The sequence below is a fragment of the Aythya ferina genome (genome assembly GCF_964211825.1).
Source record: "Aythya ferina genome assembly, chromosome: 24".
NCBI lineage: Eukaryota > Metazoa > Chordata > Aves > Anseriformes > Anatidae > Aythya > Aythya ferina.
Genome location: NC_140322.1, coordinates 1,556,274 through 1,576,144, shown reverse-complemented (window position 1 = coordinate 1,576,144; position 19,871 = coordinate 1,556,274). Strand labels below are relative to the sequence as shown.

Genomic DNA, 19,871 nt, shown 5'->3' with positions numbered 1-19,871 from the left:
ACCACATGTAACAACAGCCATTACTGCTCAAGTGTCAGCTGGGCTTCTCAGCCGGGGGCCTGCAGACCCTCGGGTATATGCTGCCTGCACATGGACAGGCTGTTGGATACATCAGCTGCTTAGACGCTGGTATGTATTATGTATATCTTTCCTTTTGTACATCTTTGTCTTTCAAAGATCAGCAAAATCCCAGTTTCGCAAATAAAACAGTCCTCTGTTTCTAAGAAGAAATTGTAATGAGCTCGCCTTGGATGTGCCCTGGGCTTTACACAGGCTGACACTTTGGTCTGGGCTTCCCACTACAGTTTAGGAAGGAGGAAATGGCAATCAAACATCTGGATGCTTACGTGCCACGGCTACTATATTATTGACCCTTTTTTGTGTTGCTTTAGAGTTGAATAATTGGACTTTCATGTTCAGATCTGTTTATTTTCTGGCCTTTCTGCCCAGCCTAGATGGTAGGAAACAACCTTTTTCTGCTTCTTAGTAGTGTGATAGGATAAACTTTTGTAAGCTTCCAGGGCAGACTCTCATTTTTCAAAAAAATGGTCTTCTGGGTTCCTACTTAGAGAAAGTTTCTCCTCTTCCTCTGTTTAGGTTCTTCCTCAGCTTTTAAGCCTTTATCATAAACTGTTGATTAGAAAACAAAATCTGCAAGTCCTGATCTTTAGCTTTCATAAATTATGAAGTGAACTGAAACTGGCAAAATCCATTTCAATACTTAATGTAGAACAGAGGTTTAACAGCAAAATCTTAGTTATGCTACATGGGCTGCAGCATCATATACTGCAGAGCTGTAGCACAACTGAGCACAACTGAAATAAGGATGGGCTGGTCAAATCAGCAGTTCATACTCGCTGTCTGTAAAAAGGCTGCCATTTTCTTTTTCTTTGAAGTGATAAACAGTTAATTAGCAACATCAGTTTATGAAGGGTTTCTGGGAGAGTTTCTCTTTTTTCGAATGTTTCATCCTGGAAGTGTAATTTACAGGTAGGGGAAAACTCTGCATCTCTTTGAAGCACAGAGGACTGAGAGCAATGCACTAATTGTTTTGGGAAAGCCACTGCTGTGCATGCTTATTTCTTTGCACCGTGTGTTGCCTGCTTGAGTTACTTTGAGCTGTAGTTCAGAACTGCAGCCCGATGCCTTTCCTCTGTCTGAATGGCAGAGAGGGCTCTGCATGGCCGTGGGAGCCAAGGCAAGGCGCAGCTTCCTTCTGGCACCCCTCAGGAAGATGGGAAGCAATTAAAATGAATCCAGTGCCTAAGAGTTTTCTGCTATTTTCTATGTAATATATTCTACTATTCATCAAAGCTCCGGGAACCAAAGCTGTGCAGACAGGACAGCATCTGAGTGGTGAATGTACAAAATGGCAAGTGGATTCACGGGCACAGACAGTTCCTGTTGTCCAGAAAGCAGCCCCTGGTGCTGGCTGTGTGTGCTAATGCAGCCGCTCACAGTGTCCCAACAAGTGCGTGCTCCAGTGCAGCACTGGGAGTTGCTGCTATTTAAGTTTTAATGCCAGATCAGTGTCTGGTGTTCATAACCACAAGTCAACAAGTGCTGCTCCAGAACATACCTGGGCATGTAGAACCCTTAAATGACGGCCCGTGTTAGAAACATGTTGCTAAATTAGAGAATTCACCTCCCTGACTCATGTTGCTTTTGTGCAAAGGGGATGATATCATCGTTGCACATTCCCCAGCATGGGTGAGGGAGGAATTGAAGATGAATTAATTAAAATGCCTGTAAAATACTTTGAAGATTAAAGCATTATGGGCCTGGGCTGAAGCCTGCTGAAGTCAGTGGTAATCTTTTCATTGACTCGAGTGATCTTTGGATCAGGTCCTGTTATATGAAGCTTTTAATATGAGCGATGGGAAAACCACTGAGCTGAATTTAGAACTCATTTGCAAGTCATCTGTTCTATATTTGGAAAAGAACTGTGAGCCAGATTCACTGAGGTACATAATCCCCTCGAAGTTTGCTCAGAAACCTCCATAAGCAGTATTAAGGGCATAGTGCTCTTCAGTTGACAACTCGGAATTATTTCCTATACAGAGGATGACATATTAAAGCTATTTGGGGGAGTATTGAGAGCTTATAGATTTCTTTTTTTTGCTGGTCCCTGGTGCCACGGGAATTAATTTCAACCGCACTGGAAAAATAAGTCGCTTGGGAACTGAGAAATGCATATGGTAATTGGTGCATTTGCATCAAAACTATTTCTGAACCTTCTTGACATACCAGATGTCACTGGTTGATATTTCTCCTGTGGTTATTCTCACCTGGAGTCTCGCTAGCCAAACACAGCTCTGTCCAAGCTTCCCGTGTCATCAGTGGAGAGAGATGGGCCCCTCCGGGGGATGATTCATCCCCTCTGAAGATAGATGCTCGAGACGGGGGAGAACGGGAGGGAGATGAGTAATGTGTGCTTGTAAAGCATCTGAATATAACTGCAAGAGGTGCTGTACTCCGTGACGAGAACGGGTGTTTTTTTTTTCCTATGAATGTGACTGCACTTCAAATCGCTTTGCAGTGTGTGAAGCCTTAGAATCAGGTGTCATATTGAAGCCTATTTTCTCAACTTTGCTAATTGCTTCCTGTCACTTCAATAGCTTAAAATTGAGGTTTTGTGTCATTTGTGTATTTGTATGTGCTGGTAGGTCTCTTGTTGTTTAATGAATCATTAAATAATTTTCAGCCTATAGCCCAAATAGAAAAATAGGAAAATGGATGAATAAATATTGTATTCAGCATCCTGTTCCTGTGCCACAAGGTTACAGTCTTCAATATACTAGACTGTAATTAGTTATTTAATTAGGGTCAGACTCCTTAGAATGCAGCTTACTTGAACGAGTGGTTTAACTAATGACGTGTGCTGTTTTACAGCAGTGTGTTCTTTGTATTAATTACATTATTCCATCATTACATGGTTTAATAATAATCTGCACAGGTTAATATTTTTGGTACTACTGACTAAAATGAATGGCTCCAAACTTCTGTGAAGTATCTCTCAGGCTACTGTTTCAAGATCCTCTTACTTTTGGGTAATGCCCTTTTTTCACAATGTCATGCGTAAAAGTTTGAACTTGATCTTTTATTTTTTTAAATACATTTAAAAAATAATTGCATTTGTATGTAGAGGATGGTAGCATATGACAGGTCAGTCTGAGCTGTATGTGCACCCATTATTTTTAAAGAACTTTGATGCCATTCAACACCTGACTGACCACTTTGTGGTTTAAATTGAGTAGCTTTTGACAGAAGAAGGTTGTCATCTTCCTAGAGAGGACATGCAAGCCTTGGAGAGACTGCAGAGGCATCCTCATATTTCACAGAATACCATTAAATGTTGCTTTTGGTCCACGGTGGGTTTTTTTTAATCCCCCTATGATTTTTGCACATGTGCCCAAGTGTTTGCGGAAGATGCTACAAGAAGTTACCAAACAAAGATTTTTAGCTTTTTTTAATATCCATTGCTAAATGATTTGCTATTACAATCTATCTAACTGAGTATTATTATTAGCATTACAGCAAATTAACAGGCTAATTCTGGTGTCAGCATGAGTAATACTGGGGTCTAAATGTATGATCCACCCCACTTGAAACTCAGCTTCATCGGCTGGGGCCTGGTGAATGAATCTGACCTCAGAACATGACGATGACCAACTTGGTCAGTGGGGTGCACTCATGAGTCTCTGACCTTGGTGTGTTGCAGCTTCCTGGGGAGAATCACCCCACAACAGTGCTGGCTGCCCTGTGCCACTGATGCCTCTCTTGGTGGGACAGCTGAACTGGTTGATGCAGCTGAAATTCCTGTCTCTTACCCCAAATCAAGAGGTGTAGGGTTGCATCATGTATCTGTGGTGCTCGGTGCATGTTGTGGGTCCTTCTTGCTATTTTTGTTGACTTCTATTTCATGTGTGAAATAGCAAAAAGTCCTGTTAAACCAAATTTGGTAACAGAAGCTGTTAAGAGTTAGGTAATTTAATATATTTACAGGCACGTGTACAAAGGGATGAACGCATTCACATGTTTATGTGCTTTCCTAGATCTGGGCAGTTGAAAAGCTTTGAGACAAAGCTCCCATTGCTTTCAGTTGGTACTGTGAATGTAAAGAAATTCTGTACATTCAGCTCTCTTCCTTTTCTGCTTGTTTACCCTGGCCCATGCTGGATTAAGGGCCTTGGTCTCCTGAGTCAGAATGTGATTTTCAGTTATTTGCAAATAAAAGATTTTCACAAGCAGCTAAGAGACTTGGAACACAAAGCTCTTGACTTCAGTGGGACCTCTGCTCCTAAACGGTGCGTGAAGGCTACGTAAACCCAGTCAGTGCCTTGTAGTGGGGGTGGAAGGGTGGGACAGAGCAGAAGAAAAACACAGGAGAGGGCTGCCCAGGGGGGAGATAGTGGGTACTCCCACCACAGAGATATTCAGAAGCTGCCTGGGCATGATCCTGGGCACACCATAAAATCTTTCTGGGTCTGCGAGAAGCTTCTGAGAACCAGGTGAATTTTCTGACCGACAAAGACCAAAAAGAAAGTGTTTATTACACCATAAAAACTGTGGTGCTTATATGCACGTTCAAATGTATCACCATAATCTCGGGCCTGTAAAAGAAGTGGTAGTGATACCTGATGAAAAAAACATGCTGAAATCACACCACACCTATATTTATTGATAAAGTCATCTCAAAAATCAATAGATTAAGCAGAGGTAAGAGGTAACTTCAGTATCATCTGGAAAGAAGTGCCACAGTGCTATAAAAAGGGAGGGTGGTCGCTTTTGGTGCTGTCCTGAAGATACTAACGCTTGTACAAATTGCTCCTCAGTAGGCAAGCAGGTAAATGAACGAGACAGGAGGCTCTGCTGGCTGCCTTGGCAGTTGATTCGTATTAACATGCTCCGTCTTTGCCAGGTTATCAAACTCACCTTTGAAGAATTTGAACTAGAAAGAGGATATGACACTCTGACAGTTGGTGATGGAGGACAAGTTGGAGACCAGAAATCTGTGCTTTACGTGTAAGTAGCATGTCCTTTGTCACCGTGAGAAATCCGCGTCTAAGTTCTGCCTGATGAGATTTATTTATTGCTTCGATGGAGTCCCAGTCTGCTTGCTGGTTCTGTCTCATAAGCAGTTTCTCATTTTTGGTGTTTTCTTCTCTCATCATGTTCTCTTCAGCTTCAGCTGACAGAAGGGCTTTTTACTTCTTTGCTTCTGTTTCTTGACTTGCCTTTGCCAGGATCCCTTAGAGGCTGAGGCTGTCCAGGGAGCTGAGTGAACAGGATTAAAATTTGGATGTAGTGATATGCAAACCTCCAATTTACATCCTTTAGTTTGCAGATGTGGTGTTTTGTGGAGGCTTTCTCAGTAGATGAGATGTTGTAGATGGTCCTTCTTTCCTTCCAGGCCTTCACATCTTTGTGTTTCCCATCTACATGTGTTTTTTATTGTTGTTGTTGTTTGTGTTTTTGTTTTTTTTTCCTCCAATTTTATGCAATTACAAAGGGAAAACTGACCAGAAAAGGGCCACTGCAGCCATGCTGAAGGATGGGAAGAAATTTCTGATGTTGCCAGTTTTTAAAATAAAGAATTGATACAGCTTCAGTGTATTGTTTTTAGATTTGAAGATGAAATTCTTCGTTATAGTAAGGGTAACATAGAGAAATAAAAGTGAAATAGGCTCTGTAGCAACATTTGCCATCCTGCTTGCACAGTGCTTAATAACTGGCAAGGGTTTGGGTTTCAGTTGGAAGGAATGTGTCAGTCAGACGAATACCAATCAGCTTGTGGGTTTATAGATTGAAGGCAAGGGTTTTCCCTGACCCCGGTGTTTGCAGTGTGTCAGCATCAATTTCTGGTACCTGCTGTTTAGGCAGAGTGTTGAGGTTGGTGAGAGCACTTGGCTGCTCTGAGGAAAGCCTCTGCTCTGCATCAGGACCTCACGGATCTGACAGGGTGGAAGCATGCATACCCCTCGGACTTTCACGTCTCTCTGGATTTTAGTTTTTACATATGCAGTGTGCTCAACTCTAATTGTGATAATTGTGTATCGCTCAAATCCACTTTACTGAAGAAACAATGACTGCTGTAGCTCTTCTGAAGCATCAAAGCAAAGTACTGCGTGGCTCTATGGTCGTGCCCCTCGGCTGTGATCAGGGCCAACCACTTTTCATAGCAGTGTGTGCTTCCATTGAGTATAGCTGTAAGCCAGTGGTGTTTGTCGAAGTCTTAAATGTCTTGAGGGCACTTGCAAGGGCAGGGAAGCAGGGAAAAGCCACCAGGACTTTCAGAAGGAGCATTAGAAATGGTAAACGGGGCAGTTGGAAGGAACCAGGGCTACCGGCAACCAGCTTTAGTGTCTTAACTTGAAAGAATCCCTGATTTTCTATCTGATTAAAAAAATAAAGTGTAACACAAAACTCTCCAAAAGCTACTCTAGCAAAGCAGTTTTACTCTTTCCAATTGATAAAGCATTTTTCATACTGTGTTTTTTAATTTCTCCTTTTCACTTGTTTTAGCACATGAATTGGCCTCCCACTCCATTTTCACTTACCTTTTTTTGCTTGTCTTTGCAAAACCTCTGTTGCTGCGTTTCATCTTACTATGCTTCTCAGGACACGAACAGCAGTGATACTTAAGTCAGAAACTCTAACCTGCAATATATATAAATGTAAGGTCTGATTATTGTGAAAGTGTTTGTAATTAAAGTGTCACAGAACATTTCACAGCTGATTGGTCCAAATGTGCAAATTACAGCCAAGGGAATAGTTTATAATAACTTGCCGCAATGATTTCTCACTCCCTTCCTTTTTTGTTTGCCCCAGGCCTGTGAAGATTTTTGTAGATTTTGTTTTAATCATTCCATGTTTTCTCACTTTGTATTAGGGACTCAACACCTTGCTAATGCAAATATGGAATATCTCTGACTGCCTGCACAAGGTGTGTGGTATCATCTCCCATCTGCAGGGGATCTCCTTCCATTAAATTGTTGAAGCTAATGCTGACACAATTTGTTCATTTTTCTTTTGAATCTGAGAGGATAAGTTGGAAACTAACGAAATGTGAAAGAGGTGTGAGGACCACAGAAATATTCCATTAGTGATGAATGTGGTTGAAAGTCCATGGATGATTTCTTTTAGCATTTGCTATTCTCTTAACCTAAGGTCAGCTAAATTCACGCACTAGGTGTATCCGCTGGATACAAGCTGTAGCTTCTTTGGAGGAATCAACATGTAGAAATCTAATCCTGTTAAAGATAAGAGTTCCAATTTTCTTACTACTCTTCACTTATTCTTGGCTATTCAAGAAGAACTCAGTCCTGCAGACTTTGAAATCAAGAAATAAATTTGAATCAACTTTCATAGCACCAGACGTTATCCCAAACTGAGATATAAAGGACCATTTGTTTCCAGTCTCACTCTCATCCCTGTAAAACGTATCTCAGAGAACACAACAGATTGTTAGGCTGAGCTTTCTGACTCGCAGGGAGGATTTTATTCCCTAAAGTAACAAGCATCCAGATCAATCATTCAGCTTGTTAAAGTAGAATGTGAAAGCATGCAAAAACCTTTGAAACACTTTTTCTGAAGGTTTTTCTCTTGGTATGTTTCTTGTTCTTGTCTGTTGCTTAAACAACTTGAGAAGGATCAACAATAACACTTCTGAATCTTTTCCAGTCCCCATCAAACTCCCTGGATGCAAAACAGTTATTAAGAAAAGATTGCTTCCTAATTTACCAACATTGTAGGATCAGTAAAATTTCTGATGCAGGTCAAAGGAATAGCTAAGCAAAGGTGGGGGTGGAACTGGGAGAATTTGATGGGCTTGGGAGACATGGATTCAATTTCAGGGGAAAACACACTCCAGATCCCATGGCCAAAGCCTTGAATGGTGACCAGTTTTGGGTGTTAGAGCACTCCTTAGTGCATGCGTGATTGGTAAGACAATTTTGGGGATTGGGAGGAGATTTATCTGTATGGCATGATTGGTCCCGGTTATGATGATACCTGTAAGGCTATTTGAAAGAATCTGGCACTCAGCGGGTAGCCAGTTTTAAGAGTGTTAAGCAAATAGAATAAGTAGCACAACCCTTTAAGCAGTCATTTTGCTTCACTCTAAACAAACTGTAATTGGCAGATCAGCCATCCTGTCTCCGATTACCCAGGAAAGTGGGAATTGTAATAATTATGCCTGGAGGTTGCAAGTTACGTTTATTCACAGGATGCTATCAACACACAGCTGCCGGGATTGTTCCCTCGCAGTACTGGTTTGCAGTAAATCTTCCTTGAGAGCTTGGGGTTCAGTTTTATCAAGAAGTCTTTCAGATGCTGCTGTTGTACTTGAGCACGATGCCAGGCAGAAGCCATGTCTACACACATCCATGTGTTTAAATTTAAGTAAACACTACAGGGAAAAAAATATATATATATCTCCACTTGCAGTAGTTAAGCTTAGGGTAATTTACACATTTATCACAGATGATACCGTAGCAGAAATAGTATAATAGCATTAAACACTGCCACTGAGACAGACAACATACCACTCGTACACCTCTAGTAATGAGCCCTTCCCACGCACCAGTGCTCTGTTTGCAGAAGCAGAGGGAAGGGAAGGAGCTGTGCTCGGAGCGGGCATTTGTGCCTCTAAGTGCCTACACTGGTGCCTGTGTGGGTGGGGATAAAACTCTGAAGCTGTGTTGAACCACAGCGAGGTGATTAATCCCGAAGGCTGAATGAGCCACACATGCCTCATTAGTACAGATGGATTGGTGACATTTTTCTTAATCTCCTCAGCTTTCCTAGGAGTAGCCTTGCAGGGTTGGCGATGCCGCGATCATCCCATGCTGCCTGGATTAGTTGGTGTTTTTCAAGGGCTCCCTGGACATTCAACAGATTTGAGGTTCATGCCTTGTCTTCAAGGTGTTGATTTTTTTGCCTTTTTTTTTTTAAAGGTCCCTCTGGAAACTTCTCAATTAGGAAATAAGCATAGAGAGCGTGTTGTTGAAAGTAAATTTTATAATAGCAGGAAATATCTGTAAAAGAAGTTAGGAGGATACAGTCACCGGTATGGTTGCTGGGAATTTGTTTGCTTATGTTTTGCTTCAGTGAGAAAGGAAATACTAGTATTGATGCTGGATAAATATATTGTGGTGGTACTAAACTGTAATTATTTATAGTGGTGGTGATACTAACTTTCAGGCCCTCAAGTGTGATAAGACTCATTGTTATAGGTAGTAATCAGAAATACACTGAGAGGCTCATCTGTCCTGAAAAATCTGTCAGGATTTTGGACAATGTTTTCTTTTGGGGTTGGTCTTAATTATAGTGGCATTGTTCTGTCTGTTTTTACTCTAACAGAGGTATAAGTGGCCTATATTTTGGTGGAATGCTAAGTTTCGGGAGGCATATAAACTATTTACATGTTTTTATTTATTTTTCCAGCTTGACAGGCACCACAGTCCCCGATCTTATTGTCAGCACGCAGCACCAGATGTGGCTCCTCTTCCAGACGGACAGTGTCAGTAACTTGCTGGGATTCAAAGCAACGTATGAAGGTAATCCAAGTGTCTCTTGGAATTTACCTATTCTTAAAAAGATCAGAAATGAGATGAGATGGGCCTAGTTGCTTGTGAGAAAGGAGCTTCTCAAAATACTGAAGCTCTGCAAACTTTTCCTTAAAATTGAAGCTTTGCTTCACTAAGAACAGCTTTTGTGATTTATTTTCTGTGAAAGCAGACTGGATGGTTAATGTTTCATTGCTGTTTCATCTGCCTTGTTGGAAAAAGAGTTGGTGAGTTTCAGCAAACCGATGGCATCGGCAACAGACTGTGCAAGAAAATGAGACCAAGTAATCAAAGGTTCGTTCCAGTAGATCAGTGGTACGAACTGCTTCAAACTTTGACTAATCTTTAGCATTACAAATACAATAAGAGTTCATTTGTGGATTTTTCAAAAGAAACTCTTGAAATGCATTAGGACGGGGATGCTGAACTCTGCCATTAACTTCTATCCTCACTGTCATATGTATTTGCAAAGTTAGAGAAAGTGATGGGAAAGTATTCCTTATTTCTAACTCGTGTAAGGGACTGGTGATTCTAGTTAAAGCATTTTTTAGATCCCTGTTTTGAGATGTTTCTAGGTTTTCTTGTGTGGTGTTCCCACTCAGTGTGAGCACATCGGGTTGTTAGCTTTCTCTTCAGGCACTGGGCTGAAGAATTGGCTGCCCTTCTACTGTCCGATAGCCACACACCTGCAGGGGGGAGCTTTTTTCCTCCAGCACAGGCACACTGGAACACTTCCACTCACATCGTCATCCTTTTGCTTTTGTTGTCAGCTTCAATCTCTTTTCAAAGCATTTTCAGTTTTGTCTAAAACCTGCTGATAGTAGGGATCGCTTAGTCTTTCGGCTCTGATGCCTAAAACTAGGCACACAAATTTTTATCTAGACATGGGGGCTGATTGTGAAAGGTCTGAGGAACAGCAGCTCCCATTGACATCAGTATTAACATTTAAATCAAAACTGTTTCTACCAAGGGCCCTAAATGAACATTAGGATTCATTCATATTTAAAATGTTTCCCTGGTACTTACTGTGTTTCAGGGAAATGTTATATTGTGTTCTGGCCAGGACCTGACCATGGCAGTGCTGCTGATTGACGCTAAAGTAACAAGAGTTAGGAGCCTGAAGGGACTTGACCTACTAGAAAACCTAGTTGGACCAAATGCCAGCGTGTCCAGGCAGGCTGAGCAGTACCTTGAAGGGGGATTGGGTCACGATGCTAGAGTAGTTAGAGCATTGCAAGGCCAGGTCAGCAGGAAAGTCATTAGAGACGTAGATAAATGAAATGGAAGTGGAAGAAGAAAAGGGAAATCCAGGCTGTTTGTCCTGGGAGTATCTTAATGGTACTATTTCAGTCCTAGTGACTGTACAAGCCTGCAAACATGCTTTTTGCAGTAGCTGTGAGGTCTGTCTCCTGCCACATTTGTCAGCAGTTGATTGTTGGCTGCCTGGCAGGACAGACTGCTGTACCCCTGCCTGCCAGCCGTGGATGGGTGAAAACACTCTCCAGTTCTGCTATGAGATTCTGTCTGGTTTGCTAATCTCATCCGAAGGGCAATGTGGACATTATTCTTCTATTTTCTTGATAAATCTTGTATTTATCCTATAGCACAGCACATAAAGTTCCAACACATATGATATACAGACTCAGCTTATGCTGTTAGGAGCTTTGGATCTGTAAGGAAGTTGACTTTTTCTTCTTCTGAGTTGCTTCGATGTTATGGGAGCTTCATCTCTAGCAAGGCTGAGCCCCGTTTAGTCCCTGTGACCTCAGCAGTTGCTTTGGGGATTGCTGTTGTCGTTCATGCTTTGGAATCCTGTTTTATGGAGCTTCTAATGGCAAATGTGCTTCTCCCTTCCCTACTCATCAACTTTATCTGCACAGCTGCTGCCTGGTTTTGCTGTAGTTGTTTATGTCCAGAACCTTCTAGAGGAAAAAAAAGGAGTGCTCTGGCCCTTTTGTGCCCCAGTGAGCCCTAAAGGAGAGGAGGGACCTGTCCCTGGCGAGTGTCAGTCCTTTGACCAACAGATCTGAGCAACAGGCAGAGAGCAGGCTCTTTTCTCTTTTCCTGAGTATCTTCACAGTCGTTATGCAGCAGCTTTTTAACCTTGGAAGATGGGTTTGTGCATGAAAAAAAGAAGTACAGTTCTGTGCCGAAGGCCCATGCTGTCCCTATCTTGAGGTTATGTTGAATTCAAATCATCCTTGTCCATAAAATTCTTTAGTTTTTGTAAATCCTTTGACTTGCAAAGGAAGAGCTGTTTAAGTAAGAGGCAATTAGTACTTACCAAATACATTATGAAATTATACCTAACTTACTAACAAGTTTCAGTATCAATTTTATTGCCACACTTCTTCCTAACTGCAAGAGGAAAATTACAGCTAATGGAGCTATATAAAGTCAAGACCAAAAATCTGCTTAATAGAAGAGCAGAGTATTGTTTATAGAGTACGTTTAAATAGCTATGCATCCTAAAACATGTAAGTTTTAGTGTACCTTGTAAGTGTAATGCAGTCATAAAGCTTGTTGCTAGTGCTGAAATGGTTACGCCTGTGAGACTTATTGACGCACAGATTTAAGGACCTGTTGGAAGGAATGTGCTCAGGAGGGCAATATGCCATCAAATTTTTAGCATAGAGTTCCTGGGAAGGGGGAACCAACCTAGTCATTTTGCTGCAGTTGTGGGTAAAGAGAGAACATATTTGCACCAGGAAGAGGATACAAAGCATAAGGTTTGTGGGTTCGGGTTTTTCTATGTCTGCACTGCAAGACTGGATGTTTTTGGAACAAGTGTTCAGCTGGTGCAAATTGGTGTGACAGCATTGATTTTCAATTAAGCTGTGTCAGTCTTTACCAGCTGAGGATCTGGCTCATTAATGTTCATGAAGATTACTTCTAAATCTTCTATGTCTCAACTGCAGCCCCGTTTATCCTTTTAAACAGACATTCTCTCATAATAGTGGGCAATGTTTTTGGACTTCCAGTGCTTGTCAGAAGAAATCTGTACTAAGCTCCACTTTGCTGGAAAAGTCTTTTCTTTTTCACGACTATAGCGAGCTGATTGATGCTGCAATTTAGTGCTTGACTTGTGAGAAGGCTTACAGCCTCCTGGGGCCCTGGGTCTTCTCCCTTTTCTTTAATCTGAGGCAACCTCTTCTGGGAATACCTCCCCTTAGGGCAGGCTGCTGTTTCCACAGCCATCATAATGGTTCTCTGAAAGTCCCCAGGTCAACTCCTCACAGTGGTTGTCCATAAATAATTACTTCCGATCATGTTTTCAAAGGTTCTTGAGAAATTTAGGGTTCATTTAACAGGATTCAGACTCCTATATTGATTAGGTACTTTCGAAAGTCTCAGCTGTAATCCTTCTGCAGTTATATTCCCCGATGGACTGAAAATATTTGGTTTTCCTCACAGGGGAGATGTGAGGAAAAATGTGTTTGTCACTGATGAGCTTGAGGTTATTGCAAGCAATAGTATAAAATAAAATCAATAATATAAAGTTCTGTGGTAAGAGAAGTAATAAAACATGAAAAAGCAGAACAAAAACAGATTTTAAACTTATATTTAACTTTTTATATAGTTTTAATATACAGTAACAATAATTTCAAATTAAGACCACATTTACAGGCACACAAAGACACTAATAGAGTTTGGATTTCTGCTGGAATTGGGTTAGTCTGGGTAGAGCTGACTAAGGTCTATGTTCTGAACAAGCAGCGTGCTGCAGGCAGGGGATGATTAAACAATATTTAGTGTTGAGATGCTGACTAAATGTTTGGCTCTGGAGAGCTTAGCTTTGGAGCTCAAACTTAGCCCCATGCTGCTAAGAGGCTTAGAAGCTCTGCCGAGCTGAAGTCTGAAGATTTCCGCCGCCGACCTTCCTGGTTTTAATCAGATCGGTACCACCTGGGGCGTTCGGCCAGAGGAACTCGCCGGGTTTCCATGTTTGTTTGTCTGTGTGCGTTATACGTAAATACAGAACTCTGCATGGATGCCAGCAGATAAGCTGCACATCAAGGTGTTCGTACACATGTATGTGTGTCAGATCACGAGAAAGGATAACCTCTCCATTTGCCTAATCCTGGGAGACTTAGGGGAAAACGCACAAATCTGAGACTGGTTCTGCTGCCTCTGTTTGGAGGCAGCTTTGAAGCTCAGGCTGTGCTCCCTGGCTTTCAGCATGGCCCCTTCCTGCTGAAATGCTCTCGGGTTGCACTGAGAAGCCCAGAAAACCAACTCATTCCTCTTCTTTCTGTTGTTCTGCAAGAAAACTTTGCTGCTCCGTGAAAAGAATGTGAAAATTCCTCTGCCAGCCCTATGGCAATGCCTTCTCTGCTCATCCCACTGTTATTTGAGCCATCAGGTCTCTAACACAAACACATATAGATGTTTACCCCAGTGGCAGGAGGTGCAGAGGCCCTGGGCAGATATACTGCCCCCATGCTCGTGAGCACCAAGGCCTCCTTCTTTCCTTCCTTCCTTCCTTCTTAGTAGTGCCTGCAGGTATTTTTCATTGATCATGTGTTTTTTTTCTTAGGTTCAACATCGCCTGACATCCCCCTCCCAATAGTCTCGGTGTTGAAGTCTGTCAGTAAATGCAGTGTTTGTTTCCTGCTCTGCTTTTCCGTGAAATGTACTGACTCATGTCATCAAACACTCCTGCTGCAATGCTGCTGAGCCAACAGACGTGAAGGCTTTTAGCTTATGGTGTGTTGACCTGAACCGTTCTCCGGGGCACCTTACTTGTATGCACGTCTCATCTAAACCCGAGCAGGACAGATTTGATGTCATGCCCCAGGGCTTTAATGAGCCTGGTAGATTTAGTTCCTGTATTCGCCCTTCAACAGTGGCTTAGATGGGAGGGACATAGCAAAAAAGGGCTTTCTTCTTGCTTTATCCCTTCCTCTTCATCTCCTTTCCTCATTGCTGGAATCAAGTAGAAAAACTAGACAATAGGAACTCCCTTGTCGTGGCTCATTAAGGATACATACCTAACGCTATTAACTTTCATTAGTTTAAGCAAAGATAATATATGTGTGAAATTGTGTGTGTAAGGCTAAGTATATTCTTAAGGGTCTTTCTGACTAGAGCTAATATTTGTGTGGTTTCTTCAGGTATGGCTTCTAAGTGCTCACAAATCCCACATGTAGTGGATATATTTTCTGGAGAGTGGAATTTTGCTCGTTTGGTGTTTGCTTGCAGCTCTGAACTCCTCAGTTTCCTGCCGAACTGAGTCAGGAAGGAACAGAAATCGCGTGTAGCCCCAGGAAAACAGCAGCCTAAATTTTGGGTGCCAGCAGTGTTTCTGTGCAGCTCTGTAAAGGAGCAGAGACGGTGAGCATTTGCTCTCCCCAAAGCAGGTCTGTGCCCACGCAATCCGAGGGACTCGCTCTTCCTCGGTGCTCTGGAAGTAGGGGCTGCCTCCTTGGCGCTGAGCACAGGGATCCGATTCCCCCACCCACCACAGGGATACAAACAGCACAAACAGCTGGTGACAAATTTCTGGTGAAACGTTTTCCTTTACAAAATACTGTTTTGCCAAAAACTTACCTGCGTGATATAATATTTGATGGAGAAGTTTTGAAAGATTCATTTCAACTTGTTTCATTTAAATAATGTCAAAACACTTGATTTTGATGTTCTTGTTTAGTTTTGACTATTATTATTCTAATGTGGAAGAGATTTTACTTAAACATTCTTCAGGTGAAATGTTTCAATCTTGTTGAGGTAACATGTTTTGATATTTCTGAATCACTCATTTTTGGAATTTCTGCTCTGCTAAATATCTCATGAATTTTAATATGTATCAAAAGACGTGTAGGAACCAGAGGATTTTCTCAGGACAAAAATTCCATTTTATGACCTCTCTAAAGTAATAAGACGTGTTAGCTTTGTTTGAATGCTGCTAACAATTAAATCACATGCATAGTGGAAAACATGAGCTCTAATTCCTCATTTCTCTCCCATTCTTAAGCCTGTGATTTCACACTCTAGAGATGTTCCACTTGGGTTCACGCGGTGTGACAGAAAAGGACTGCACAAGCTCGAAAGTGGGGGGAGCCCAAGGAGGGAGGAGAGCATTCAATCAGTACCTCAAGAGCATCTGTGTTACCTTTATTCTTTTTCAGCAGAGGGTCAAAAGAGTTATTTATTTGCTTTGCTTGGCTGCATTTTTTCTGAGTGCCTGGTAGCCCAAGCATGTCCTGATTTTACAAAGCAAAGAATATGCTGAACACTTGTAGCTCATGCTGCCTTCTGTGGTAGCTGGAGCTGCTTGGCACGTCTGTCGCTGGGGTACCCATGGCTGCTGTTCTTCCAGAGCTGCAGATAGGTGCACAGCGAAGGTGTTTGGCTTAAACACCTTCACCTGCAGTGAAATCTTAGCCCTGGAGGGACCCTAATGGCCAAACTGCCCTTTGGGGTATTAGGAGGACAGGGCTCTCCCTCTCTGGAGCCAGGTGTAAGCAGGCAGGGATGTTGCATGGGTGTTTTTAAAGGGCTTTGTTGCTTCTCAGTGGGAAATCTCTGCACGTGGAGGGGCGTTTGTCCCAGTAGCCCAAGAAATGCTGGCCCTTCTGCTCCCCTAGTGCAGGGTACAAAGGCTTGAAGCTGACTGCTCACCCCGGCCCTTAACACTTAGAGCGTTGTTTTAAGAGATGGCTGGAGTGGTGTTTGTTAGCATCCATCACACTCTGACCAATAGCAGAAACCAGAGTGGTGTCAGGACAAGTAACTTTAAAGGTTTTTCCCAGATATATAGCAGATGTATATATAGCATATATGTATTCCTAGATATATAGCATATATATATGCCCCCTTCCCAGCATCTCGGAGCCCACAGTGTCACAGGCTTCAGAACAGGCAGCAACTGGACGAAAGGCACCCTGCAGGACAGCTTGCCATGAGTAAGACTTGCTAATATCGTGTTTCAAGGTGTGAGAAAGAATGACATGACAAAAATTAATTTTTAAGGGCTGTTGGCTTCTAGCAGGATAAGTTATCAGCTCCCTGTGTCTCTGTCAGGTCACAATGATGCGTGTTTAAAATATGCATTCCACCCTTTGATCTTGTTACTGTTTCTTGAGTCTTGAAGCTCAGTTTTCTTTCTGTGATTTACATCATCTCTTTTTTTGTAGAGCAATGTAAGTTCAGTTCTACTTTGCGATATGAACTGTTTTGTTTTTGTCCCTCATACGCAAGAACAAATCTTCAACATATGGATTTTCAAAGCCTGCAGGAAGAGGCATAAATCCTGGCAAACTGTTTTCACTGACAGGCAAAAAAAGAAACATATTTCATGAAAACTTTTCTATTAATATTAATTTATGTTAAATTATTTTGGGAATGCTTCGTTACCTGGCAGTGACTTTTTAGTTCAAGATGCACAGAGCAGTAGCAGAAGCTAGGTGCCTTTTCGTGACTTCTATTCATAATACACCTGTATCTAAGTTGCCTGAAGTCAGCATAATAATGAGGTGGTGCTTGTTATTCAAACCAAATTGGAATATTAGATGGAGTAATGCAAATCTCGGATTATGCGATTTTCTTCTGTAAAGAAAATGTCACAAAAGAAGTTTCCAATTTGGTGTAAGAAATTGAAATCGGGGAGAAAAGACAGCAAAGCTGATCACAGATGATGGGGATAAAAAACTAGAGAAGGCTGGAAGACGAGATGAATGTGAAGCAGATGAATACTGTGGGAGCACTAAGAAGGCTGTAAAGGAATGAAGTTTTGTAGCTAGTAGTGATACAGTGCAGGGGACCCTTTTGAAATGAAATTGTGTGGAGCAGCAGATAACAGAAAATTGTGTCCGCGATTTACTTGAAGTCAAAATACATGCACAGCAAGAGATTAACTGCGTGTTTTCACGCAAGAAGGTGTCAGCTGTCGCCTTCAGGACCACACGTGGAAATGAAAACGGGGTAGTAAGGGAGGGAGAGAGCAAACACAGCAATCAAGCAAACACACTGTGCCTGTATCCTCATGGCTGAGGGAGTCCAAGGTTTGCTCAATGCTAAGTGACACGATGGTGTGTCTGTTTTCAACCACATCCCTGAAGCAAATGCAGCATAGGATCTCCTTGGCTATCCCTGTTTTTCATTAGGCTATGATTACTTCAAGGATGAGGGAGCATCTGGCAGAGGCTGTTAGGAGGGAAGGCCTTCCACAGTCACAGCACTGAAATTCGTGTTATGTCGGGTCCCGATTCGCCTGGCACCGCTGCTGCCCTGCGTGCTGAGGGGGCACAGGCGCTCTCCTGGGGCTGCGAAGGCTCTGCCAGAGATGCAGGTCGACAGCACCACACCAGCTCCGTGTCAGAGCCTGCCCCCAGCAATATTTGTTTTATTTTCTTTCAGAGATCGACCAAGGGAGCTGTGGTGATCCTGGGATCCCGGCCTACGGCAGAAGAGAAGGATCCACGTTCCGCCACGGGGACAGTTTGAAGTTTGAGTGCCAGCCTGCCTTTGAGTTGAAGGGACAGAAAACAATTACCTGCCAAAAGAGTAGCCAGTGGTCTGCTCAGAAACCAGTCTGTGTTTGTAAGTCAGTGAGGAGATGGCTCTAAAATATTTTCCCTGTGTGCTGAGGTGGTCACGTAGCATGGCTGTGTGCTGTGCTCAGACAGCTGAAGCCGTGGGGAGCATTTGGTTTGGTTCTCAGCAGGAGGGGAGGTGCGAGGGGGACAGCATCCAAATCCAGACGTGGCCCCATGCTGGCACCACATGCTCTCTGCTCTGCCCATGAGCCCTCCTGGCTTTTGGGTTCACGTTAATTCTGCAGAGCAAGTGGGATTTTTTGTATCCAAGATGGGGCATCAACAACAACAACAAAATTTAAATCTATTCAATTTGATTCTGTTTTCAGCAGTTTCATTTTCTTTCATTACCTGACAGTATTCAGGCTCCCCGCTGCTGGGCCTCAATTTTTAATTTGTTGTATGAGTTCTCAGCAGGAATAGGATATTCTGCTCTCAGTGGTGACTGAAGGTAAAATTTTCTACAATGGGGATTTTCTAAATGGATATAAATGGGGAGTTATGTGCTCAGTTCCCGTTGGGTTTTAATGGTCTCACTGCCCTTTGAAGATGCAGTGGGCAGTCTGTGTTATTATATTGATCGAACCTTCATTCAGGAAGTGTTGTATTTGAGCATTACTAAAACTCACAAAAGTGTCTATATTTTCTGCAACTGGTGACAAACAAACTCTTCTTTTTGTTCCATCTATACTTAGTTAGCTGTGCTAAATTCTGTGTCTTTGAACAAATACTGTGCTCTAGTGGAGTGAGACTAAACCTACAAAAAACAACAGTTGAGTGACAGAGAACAAGTATGAGGAAAAAGGAGAGAGAGTTAACAAGTGGTAATTTTTAGAACCGTGTATTCACTATACAGATAAATACATACACTGTTGTTAGATACTTTGCTATAAAATAGTAATTTATGGTATGGCAGAACTTGATCCGTGCCAAAGATGCAGCTGACGGGGTGCAATGGGTGGGTCAAACCCTGTGGCTTTAGAGTTGAATCTGGGCTCTCCAGGAGCTGCAGGGGAAGCAGGGGCTTTGGTGTCCCTATACTGGCATTTTATGGGAGAAGAAAATCCATTTTCAAGTAAGTGCCTTTCTTTTCGAACTGAAATTTAAGCTCTGAGCGTTTGTGTATGTATACGTGGAGAAAAGAAGCAATTATCTCTGAGTTTTGCCTTTTCTAGATGCAATGACTTTCTACCTACTTAGTTTTCTCTATAAGCAAATCAGCTAAAGATGCTAATGAGGAAAATGTAGTTTCCCTGGTTATCTTTGAAGTGGGAAGCATTAGACCATTTCTGTGCTTAGCTTCAGAAGCTTTTTCTCATTTCCCAGAAGATGAATTCATAAAAACAGCCGATGGTTGGGTTGAGGTTCTTGCTGACAGTTTGCAGGGAGGCTAAACCTGTTGTTTGCGGCTCTTATCAGGTGATTTTTTCACAGTAGTAGAGCAGAGGCTTCCCAGCAAAGTTAGACTCTATTTTTTTGTAGGTAGATAGTGAACAGGACCATCAAATCAAGCTCCAGTCTTCCAACAATCAGCAGTCTTTGCAATGCGTAACATGGGCATGAATTTTTTAGTTAAAATAATGCCATTGTATGCTGTTTTCTGAAATTCTCCTGTTTTGGATACTTACGAACCAGCAAGTCAGCGGGTAGGTAGTGGAAAAAGTATTTCATAACCTTCTTACACCTTCACTCCCCTGCCTTCAGGTTTGCTTATTCTAGACAGCATCATATTAGTGCGCGTGAATCAGAAGAGGTGATGTGACAA

General features: G+C 42.3%; 1 protein-coding gene across 1 annotated transcript in view; it reads left to right on the top strand.

Moving 5' to 3' along the window:
* The window catches only part of CSMD2 (CUB and Sushi multiple domains 2), a 325,013-nt gene that overhangs the window by 178,917 nt on the left and 126,225 nt on the right, over positions 1-19,871 (top strand). Inside the window, exons 12-14 of the mRNA XM_084497137.1 lie at positions 4,922-5,025; positions 9,448-9,560; positions 17,928-18,110. Of these exons, the coding sequence (XP_084353263.1) occupies positions 4,922-5,025; positions 9,448-9,560; positions 17,928-18,110 (400 nt within the window). The remainder of the gene's footprint in view (positions 1-4,921; positions 5,026-9,447; positions 9,561-17,927; positions 18,111-19,871) is intronic.